The sequence below is a fragment of the Lutjanus erythropterus genome, chromosome 2 (genome assembly GCF_056507025.1).
Source record: "Lutjanus erythropterus isolate fLutEry1 chromosome 2, fLutEry1.hap2, whole genome shotgun sequence".
NCBI classification, from domain to species: Eukaryota; Metazoa; Chordata; class Actinopteri; order Lutjaniformes; family Lutjanidae; genus Lutjanus; species Lutjanus erythropterus.
In genome coordinates this window covers 48,991,207-49,001,206 of record NC_139318.1, presented here as the reverse complement: position 1 = coordinate 49,001,206, position 10,000 = coordinate 48,991,207, and the positions used below count along the sequence as shown (strand labels likewise).

The following is a 10,000-nucleotide window of genomic DNA, read 5'->3' as shown; positions in this document are numbered from 1 at the left end:
TCACAGAGGGACAGGGACAGAGACGGCGCTCTCACAGAGGGACAGGGACAGAGACGGTGCTCTGACAGAGAATAAATCTTGATGTATAGGATGATGATGTAATGGAGGGGGCGTGGTGATGTCTGTGCGGCAGGGTAAGACGGTGATCCAGGCGGAGATCGATGCGGCTGCAGAGCTGATCGACTTCTTCAGATTTAACGCCAAACACGCCGTGGATCTGGAGAAGCAGCAGCCGCTAGACGCTGAGGGGAGCACCAACACCATGCTGTACCGTGGACTGGAGGTAACAACATGTCCCTCACTGGATCAATACGTCAAATACAGGCCCGATTCACATCAGTCAGTATTGATTACACCTGATCACTTCTGAAGTTTATCACCAACATTTTTAAACAGATAAAATAGTTCCAGTGTTTCATTGGTCCTTGTGTGTATAAACCCCGCCTCCTCAGTGCTGAGGTCTCTGAGGATCCAGAGGTCCAGGGTTTGAATCCAGAACCACCTGACAGCACTGAGACAAGCTGTCTGTCTGTCTGTCTGTCTGTCTGTCTGTCTGTCTGTCTGCCTGCCTGCCTGCCTGTCTGTCTGTCTGCCTGCCTGCCTGCCTGTCTGTCTGTCTGCCTGCCTGCCTGCCTGCCTGCCTGCCTGCCTGCCTGCCTGTCTGCCTGTCTGTCTGTCTGCCTGCCTGCCTGCCTGCCTGCCTGCCTGTCTGTCTGTCTGTCTGTCTGTCTGCCTGCCTGCCTGCCTGCCTGCCTGCCTGTCTGTCTGTCTGTCTGCCTGCCTGCCTGCCTGCCTGCCTGCCTGCCTGCCTGTCTGCCTGCCTGTCTGTCTGTCTGTCTGTCTGTCTGTCTGTCTGCCTGCCTGTCTGTCTGTCTGCCTGCCTGTCTGTCTGTCTGTCTGTCTGTCTGATCACTGCTCGTTTCTTACAAACGTCCAAATATTCACAGTCCTTTTGAACTGTTTGTTGTCTCTGACAGTTTTATGTATCTTGTCTTATTGTCCAGTAATTTGACGTGTCTTCCCACCGTCCCTCAGGGTTTTGTAGCCGCCGTGGCCCCTTTTAACTTCACTGCTATTGGTGGAAACCTGGCAGGAACTCCAGCTCTGATGGTGAGTCTCAAAATGTTTGTGTCTGTGACTGCAGACTGTTTATCACTAATAATCACCACAGAAATCAATTAAGATCAAAACTGCAGCGTTCTACCAGTAAATTCAAAATGGCCGACAGACTTTTTTGTGCGTCTGGACATAATACTTGAGTGTGCAGATTTTCGTGCATGTCGGTGAAACGTGCTGTGGAGGCTGCTGTTTAAAGGGCGTGGCCAAGACATTTGACGCCATGGCCACGCCCTTCAACAACGGCTAAATCTTTTAAGAACTTTTGATCTGGTCTAGATGGTACACAGCAAAGTTCTTATGATCAATAACCTAAAATAAATCATTGATATAATAATGATGATGATTAGTGTGTGACAGTAGAATGTCCACTGTGTCCACTGCTTGTTTTTACACTTCTGTCTTTTCCAGCATCTTTTCACATCAGAAAATATTTCCATCATGTGGGAGTTTGAGAATCTTTCCAGCATCTAAGAATCATTATTATTAACTCTGAATGCTGGTTTGTCCCCAGGAAGAGACGACCTTGGTGATGTCAGCTCGTCACATTTTAACCAGTCAGAAGAGCTGCTGTGAACCTTTAATAACCTGAAAAATATTAGCACCATAAAACCTTAAAAAAAAACTTAATCCAGATGGAACAAATCTTTTCTCTCTGCTTTAGATTCCTGCCTGAAGCTGACAGGACCAGGCAGGTTCAGCCTGGGTTCAGCCTGGGTTCAGCCTGGGTTCAGCCTGGGTTCAGCCTGGACTATATTTCTTTATTTCTTTATTTTCATTTTTCTCCCAGACTTGGTCATTGCCAGTTTCACTTCCCTGTCTGTTCTGTCCCTGTCGGTTCTGTCCCTGTCTGTTCTGTCCATGTCTGTTCTGTCCCTGTCCCTGTCTGTTCTGTCCCTGTCGGTTCTGTCCCTGTCACTGAAAACTCCCACCGTTTGGTGCATACAAGTGTTTTAATCGTACCTGAAAAGTTGAGCCCGTCGAGGCCGATGCAGACTAAATTCTGTCCGAACCCGACCTTGAAATATGCTACAATGAGGACCGGGTCGGTTTTGGACAGAATTTTGTCAGTGAATTGTTGGTGATCACAGCATCACAACTTCCTGGAGCGACTAACACCAATGTAGAACAAAATCCATTGATTCTATAGGGGGAAGCAGAATGGAATGCAGCCACAGTGTCTGTAGGACAGGTGGCGTCTGTGTGGTTAGTTTGTCAGTGAGTCAGTGAGTCTGCTGGCGGTTTGTCTTTCAGGGGAACGTCGTCCTGTGGAAGCCCAGTGACACCGCCATGTCCGCCAGCTACACCGTCTACAAAGTCCTGAGGGAGTGCGGTCTGCCCCCGAACATCATCCAGTTTCTACCAGCTGATGGTCCCGTGTTCGGAGACACCGTCACGTCCTCTGAGCACCTGGCAGGCGTCAACTTCACCGGCAGCGTCCCGTAAGGAGACTCTGACAGACGGTCACTTTTTCTCTGTAAAATACCAGAACAGCAACTTCAAGTCACAAAAGATAGATTATTTATAACTTTTTAAATAAACTTTTCTTAGATCTCTGTAGTCTTTCTCTTATAGATTCAGTATTTTCCAATCAAATAATCAGTCTACTCTTCTTTGACCCAGTAATGTTGTTTCCTACCTCTGTGGCTGTTGGCAGTATATTGTCAGTAGCTGTCAGTAATTAATTGCGTCACTATGCGTGTAGCTCTTAGCAGCAGAGTTTAATTTCACCACTCAGCCTGTAAATGATGTTCTGATGAAAGAACCCTGCTGGGTAATAAATAAAGATCATCTAAGTGTTTCCATCAGATTAAATCTTTTATTTGATACAAACATGTCAGTCTTCATTAATCTGCAGGTTGTTGTTGCAGTGACGTCACTCTGCTGCAGCTGTAATCTCATAAATCTACCACATGAGTACTTCAATTGACTTTGTTTTTGTAGGACGTTCAAGCGTCTTTGGAAGCAGGTCGCCCAGAACCTGGACACCTACAGAACGTTCCCTCGACTGGCTGGAGGTGAGCAGAACCTCTGATGCACCATCATCAATCATCAATCAATCAGTTAGATCAATCAGGGAGAGATTGTTCATTCGCCTCCGCTCCGCCTCCGATCAGGAAGTCACATGACACACAGACTCTTCAGTGTCCTTCATATTTAACGTGCAGACATGAGCGTGTATCCGTGTGAACGTGTGACATTTTCAGAGTGCGGAGGGAAGAATTTCCACTTCGTCCACAAGTCTGCGGACGTCGGGAGCGTGGTGACGGGGACGATTCGCTCAGCGTTCGAGTACGGAGGTCAGAAGTGTTCTGCGTGCTCCAGGATGTACGTACCAGACAGCATGTGGCCGCAGATGAGACAGCAGCTGCTGGACATTCACAGAGACATCGCTGTGGGAGATGTGAGACACACACAGAGACACACACACACACACACACACACACACACACACACACACACACACACACACACACACACACACAGACACACACACACACACACATGGAGACAGACACACACAGAGACACACACTGCTATAGCTAAAGTCCCTCTGTGGATAAAGTACAGCTGTGGTTAATAATATTAGCTCATTAACTCGTAGTTAATGACTCAGCCATGTGGTGTAGAACAGTGCTAACAGTGCTAACAATGCTAACAATGCTAACAGTGCTAACAGTGCTAACAGACATGCTGAAGATAAAGGAAACACAGTGTTTAATTATTATGAGGATGAGTTCTTAAATGTTTTTCTTCTTCTTCTTCAGCCGGTGGAAAACTTCAACACCTTTTTCTCAGCTGTGATCGATGACAAGGTGAAGCTCTCCTCTCCTCTCCTCTCCTCTCCTCTCCTCTCCTCTCCTCTCCTCTCCTCTCCTCTACCTTCTCCTCTCCTCTCCTCTACCTTCTCCTCTCCTCTACCACCTCCTCCTCTCCTCTCCTCCTCTCCTCTCCTCTCCTCTCCTCTCCTCTCCTCTCCTCTCCTCTCCTCTCCTCTCTACCCTCTCCTCTCCTCTCCTCTCCTCTCCTCTCCTCTCCTCTCCTCTCCTCTCCTCTCCTCCTCTCCTCTCCTCTCCTCTCCTCTCCTCTCCTCTCCTCTCCTCTCCTCTCCTCTCCTCTCCTCTCCCCTCTCCCCTCTCCTCTCCTCTCCTCCTCTACCCTCTCCTCTCCTCTCCTCTCCTCTCCTCTCCTCTCCTCTCCTCTCCTCTCCTCTCCTCTCCTCTCCTCTCTACCCTCTCCTCTCCTCTCCTCTCCCATCTCCTCTCCCATCTCCTCTCCTCTCCTCTCCTCTCCTCTCCTCTCCTCTCCTCTCCTCTCCTCTCCTCCTCTACCATCTCCTCTCCTCTCCTCTCCTCTCCTCTCCTCTCCTCTCCTCTCCTCTCCTCTCCTCTCCTCTACCATCTCCTCTCCTCTCCTCTCCTCTCCTCTCCTCTCCTCTCCTCTCCTCTCCTCCTCTACCCTCTCCTCTCCTCTCCTCTCCTCTCCTCTCCTCCTCTACCCTCTCCTCTCCTCTCTCCTCTCTCCTCTCCTCTCCTCGTGTTTCGATGTATAAAGTTACTGACGGCGTTTCCTCGTCTGGCTCCTCCTGCAGTCGTTTGCTCGGATTAAGAAGTGGCTGGACCACGCCAAGACCTCCCCGAACTTAAAAATCATCGCCGGAGGAAACTGCGACGACAAGACGGGCTACTTCGTGGAGCCGACCATCATCGAGACCACGGACCCTCAGGACGCCATCATGAACGAGGTGATGATTCTGTCCACGAGCCTGCAGACCGAGGACATTAGAGAACTTTAACTCATATGTTCACCTTCTTCTCTGAGCGTCACGCGGCTCCAGAGCGCCAACAACAATCTGTCAAAACTGTGTAACACAGTGACGCTTTAATCAGGACTGAAAACTTGAGCCCATCGAGGCCTGATGTCCAGAAACCACAACTCTCATTAGCATATGGACAGCTGGACATGTTGCTGAACCGGAACTGACTGGGAGAAAAATAACAATAAATAAATCAATATAGTAAATAATACCCGACCCGACCCGACCCGAACCCGCCGGGTCCCGTCAGGTTCAGACACAGATCTGAAGCTCCACCACACAGTTGGTAAAACACTTAAAGGACAAATCTGTAATATATTTCCTGTAATAAATCATAAAAATGAGCGTGATGACATCAGAGATCAAGGAAACATGTTGGAGTTGAAACACTCGCTGCAGCTGCAGTGTCCTCCTTTAAAATGTCCCGACCCCAGACTGATGTCCTCTCTGTCCTGATGTCCTGTCTGTCCTGATGTCCTCTCTGTCCTGATGTCCTGTCTGTCCTGATGTCCTCTCTGTCCTGATGTCCTCTCTGTCCTGATGTCCTGTCTGTCCTGATGTCCTCTCTGTGTCTTTTCTTGTCTCTGTTGATGGAAAGTGATGGAACTTTTTTAGCTATTCTATTATTAGGGATGTTAATCAATAACTGCTGTTAAAAAAGTAACTAGTTTAAAATGTATTAATTAATAATCAATCAATAATCTATAAATGATAGTAAGTGCTCCCAATTTGACAGTGTTTTCTCTGACCGGGTCATTTATTGAACAAGGAAATTTCAACTTCAAATGAAACTGAGTAAAAAAATCATACGTTATTTATTGTCTTAATGATTATTGATTGATTAATTGATTGTTAGAATTTCAACTATCTAGAACACCAACAGTCAGACCTACAGAACGGTTCTGATATTGATGTCAAGGGATTTAGTTGTTTTTAGTTGTTTGGTTCAGAAAATGTTGATCAAAGTCCAAGAAGAAAAAACTAAATATTCACATGAAAGAATCAGCTGAAGAAAATAACTCAAACTGATTAATCAATGATCAAAATAGTTGCTGATTAATTTAATAATCAATTATTTGATCAATCATTGCAGCCGTATTTAATTTATCACCTCAGCTGCTTCCACACGACATGTGATCAGTCAGGACCTTCATGATCAATAACTGATATTGACTGAGGTTCGTCAGCTGTGTGACGCAAAGTTAGAAAACATCTCGTCCTGATGATCAATGAGGGATGTTAATGATCAATCAGTAACTGATTAATCATTGATCAATAGTCTAGAAATGTCAGAAACTGTTTATATAAAGTTCTTTTAGGTTCTTGATCACAAACCAGAACTCTTGATATTTGTTATGAAATGTGATTTGTGTAAACTTTATTGAACACAGGTGTGTTTACAGTCTCAGAGTGTCAATCTTTCTGTCTGGAGTTCTGTCTGGTTCCACACGTGGTTCTCATGTGAAGGTGTTCTTGTGTGTGCTGCAGGAAATCTTCGGGCCTGTTCTGACCGTGTACGTCTATCCTGAGAACGAGTACAGAGAGGTTCTGCAGCTGATCGACAGAACGTCTCCGTTCGCTCTGACAGGAGCCGTGTTCGCTCAGGACAAGTAAGACACGTTGTCTGCATGTTGAAACATTTTCACTCCAACAGATCCAGGTGGTTTTTACCGAGGACACCTCAGACCGTCCCAGTCCAGACTCTCTGAGACCTTCAGCTGGGTCTCTGACTCTCTGAGACCTTCAGCTGCGTCTCTGAGACCTTCAGCTGCGTCTCTGACTCTCTGAGACCTTCAGCTGCGTCTCTGAGACCTTCAGCTGCGTCTCTGAGACCTTCAGCTGCGTCTCTGACTCTCTGAGACCTTCAGCTGCGTCTCTGACTCTCTGAGACCTTCAGCTGGGTCTCTGACTCTCTGAGACCTTCAGCTGCGTCTCTGACTCTCTGAGACCTTCAGCTGCGTCTCTGAGACCTTCAGCTGCGTCTCTGAGACCTTCAGCTGCATCTCTGACTCTCTGAGACCTTCAGCTGCGTCTCTGAGACCTTCAGCTGGGTCTCTGAGACCTTCAGCTGCGTCTCTGACTCTCTGAGACCTTCAGCTGCGTCTCTGAGACCTTTAGCTGCGTCTCTGACTCTCTGAGACCTTCAGCTGCGTCTCTGAGACCTTCAGCTGCGTCTCTGACTCTCTGAGACCTTCAGCTGCGTCTCTGAGACCTTCAGCTGGGTCTCTGAGACCTTCAGCTGCGTCTCTGAGACCTTCAGCTGGGTCTCTGAGACCTTCAGCTGCGTCTCTGACTCTCTGAGACCTTCAGCTGCGTCTCTGAGACCTTTAGCTGCGTCTCTGACTCTCTGAGACCTTCAGCTGCGTCTCTGAGACCTTCAGCTGCGTCTCTGACTCTCTGAGACCTTCAGCTGCGTCTCTGAGACCTTCAGCTGCGTCTCTGAGACCTTCAGCTGCGTCTCTGACTCTCTGAGACCTTCGGCTGCGTCTCTGAGACCTTCAGCTGCGTCTCTGAGACCTTCAGCTGCGTCTCTGACTCTCTGAGACCTTCGGCTGCGTCTCTGAGACCTTCAGCTGCGTCTCTGAGACCTTCAGCTGCGTCTCTGACTCTCTGAACTCTCTGCTGCAGGACTGTGATCGTCGAAGCAGCCAAAGCCCTGAGAAACGCTGCGGGGAATTATTACGTCAACGATAAATCCACCGGCTCCATCGTCGCCCAGCAACCGTTTGGTGGCGCCAGAGCGTCAGGTGAGAGCTGCTCAGCATACAGTTAATATCAGTCCATATCAATAAGTATTGATCAACACTCAGCACATGTTGTGTGGAAGCAGCTAAGGTGACACATTAAGAAGAGCTGCATGATCAAATGAATAATTGATTATTACAATTAATATAATAAAATCAAACATCATATTTTTGACCAAATATGAAGATATGTAAGGACAGACAGGTGGAGCTGCAGGTGAGGACAGACAGATGAGGACAGACAGGTGGAGCTGCAGGTGATGACAGACAGGTGAGGACGGACAGGTGGAGCAGCAGGTGACAACAGACAGGTGACAACAGACAGGTGAGGACAGACAGAAGAGGACAGACAGGTGGACCTGCAGGTGAGGACAGACGGGTGAGGACAGACAGGTGGAGTTGCAGGTGATGACAGACAGATGGAGCTTCAGGTGAGGACAGACAGATGATGACAGACAGGTGGAGCTGCAGGTGAGGACAGACAGAAGAGGACAGACAGATGATGACAGACAGGTGGAGCAGCAGGTGGTGACAGACAGGTGAGGACAGACAGATGATGACAGACAGGTGGAGCAGCAGGTGGTGACAGACGGGTGAGGACAGACAGGTGGAGCTGCAGGTGATGACAGACAGGTGAGGACAGACGGATGAGGATGGACAGGTGAGGACAGACAGGAGATGACAGACAAATGAGGACAGACAGGTGGAGCAGCAGGTGGTGACAGACGGGTGAGGACAGACAGGTGGAGCTGCAGGTGATGACAGACAGGTGAGGACAGACAGATGAGGATGGACAGGAGATGACAGACAGGTGAGGACAGACAGGTGGAGCAGCAGGTGAGGACAGACAGAAGAGGACAGACAGGTGGAGCAGCAGGTGAGGACAGACAGAAGAGGACAGACAGGTGGAGCAGCAGGTGAGGACAGACAGGTGGAGCAGCGGGTGTCTTTCAGTCTGACGACTGTCTCCTCTTCATCCAGGAACCAACGACAAACCCGGAGGTCCACACTATGTCCTCAGATGGACGTCTCCGCAGGTGGTGAAGGAGACCCACGTCCCCCTCACAGACTGGAGGTACCCCTACATGGGCTGAGCCAATCAGAACTCTCCGTCCCTCTGTCCTCACCAACAACGTCCAGACTGCTGTGAGATGAAACCAGGACTGTCCCTACTGTCCCTCTGTCTTTGCACTGAACCTGGACATGAATGTATTTGAGGAAGTCTTCCATCCAGAGACGTCAGAGCGGAGACGCCTCGTCGTTCACACAGTTTGATTACTTCTTATCACAACAATGAAACATTTAGTCCAAATAATCCGTCAATAATCTGAGTTTAATAATCTGGATGGAAAAACTGAATATTTTCATCAGTTTTTTATTTGAACTCTTCTGTGATGATTGATCTGTGAGTCACTGTTTCACTGATTATTAATACCTGATAGATTGATCAATAATGGAGATAATGATTAGTCACATAAGAATCTGATTTTAGGTCAATATGAGAAGAGAAAGTGTTCCTCTGTGAGAATGTTACACCTCCAAACATTTATCCTTTAATGTCTCATATTTATTAGTTTATTAGAAACTTGTTTCAAATTAATCTGAATAATTAATCTGTGAGTGTCTGTGTGTCTGTGTGTGTGTGTGTGTCTGTGTGTGTGTGTGTCTGTGTGTGTGTGTGTGTGTGTGTGTGTGTGTGTGTGTCTGTGTGTGTGTGTGTCTGTGTGTGTGTCTGTGTGTGTGTGTGTGTGTGTGTGTGTGTGTCTGTGTGTGTGTGTGTGTGTGTGTGTGTGTGTCTGTGTGTGTGTCTGTGTGTGTGTCTGTGTGTGTGTGTGTGTGTGTGTCTGTGTGTGTGTGTGTCTTTGTCCTCTCACCTGTCAAAGCAGCTCTCTGCACTTTACTTCAACACTGACAGCAGACGACTTTAAAGGGACAGTTCACCCTGAAATCACAGATACATATGTCCTTTCTGAGGTGTGTTTGAGCTCCACCAGCTGAGTCTCGTCTCTCAAACTATAAAAAAGACAGACGTCTCCAAAACTCTGCAACTCACACCAAAACTGTCAGGATGGATGGACAGAGCTACAGGTGAGAGGAGAAATATGTATTTATGATTTTAGGGTGAACTGTCCCTTTAACAGAGAAGCTGCTGTAAAATGTTGAAATGTCCCTTTTCTTCAAAGTGCTGATAACGTCCACACTGACATCACTTTCTGCTGGTTTGTCTTTTATCAAACAGTTTGACTTGTGTCTCTTTTCTGAAGACTATGCAGCTGAATTATGTTTTCAGAACGTCTGCCTTAAAAAACTGATTAATCTTCAT

At 47.7% G+C, this 10,000-nt stretch overlaps 1 protein-coding gene across 2 annotated transcripts in view; it reads left to right on the top strand.

Moving 5' to 3' along the window:
• The window catches only part of aldh4a1 (aldehyde dehydrogenase 4 family, member A1), a 16,168-nt gene that overhangs the window by 6,135 nt on the left and 33 nt on the right, over nucleotides 1-10,000 (top strand). Inside the window, exons 6-15 of one of the 2 annotated variants that reach the window (XM_084742220.1) lie at nucleotides 134-283; nucleotides 1,036-1,110; nucleotides 2,371-2,558; nucleotides 3,061-3,134; nucleotides 3,324-3,520; nucleotides 3,885-3,932; nucleotides 4,709-4,861; nucleotides 6,422-6,543; nucleotides 7,562-7,680; nucleotides 8,659-10,000. The exon at nucleotides 8,659-10,000 is cut by the window's right edge and continues 33 nt beyond it. In XM_084742220.1, coding sequence (XP_084598346.1) covers nucleotides 134-283; nucleotides 1,036-1,110; nucleotides 2,371-2,558; nucleotides 3,061-3,134; nucleotides 3,324-3,520; nucleotides 3,885-3,932; nucleotides 4,709-4,861; nucleotides 6,422-6,543; nucleotides 7,562-7,680; nucleotides 8,659-8,771 — 1,239 coding nt within the window. In that variant the 3' untranslated portion in view covers nucleotides 8,772-10,000. The remainder of the gene's footprint in view (nucleotides 1-133; nucleotides 284-1,035; nucleotides 1,111-2,370; nucleotides 2,559-3,060; nucleotides 3,135-3,323; nucleotides 3,521-3,884; nucleotides 3,933-4,708; nucleotides 4,862-6,421; nucleotides 6,544-7,561; nucleotides 7,681-8,658) is intronic. The other variant, XM_084742229.1, reaches the window with a different exon arrangement.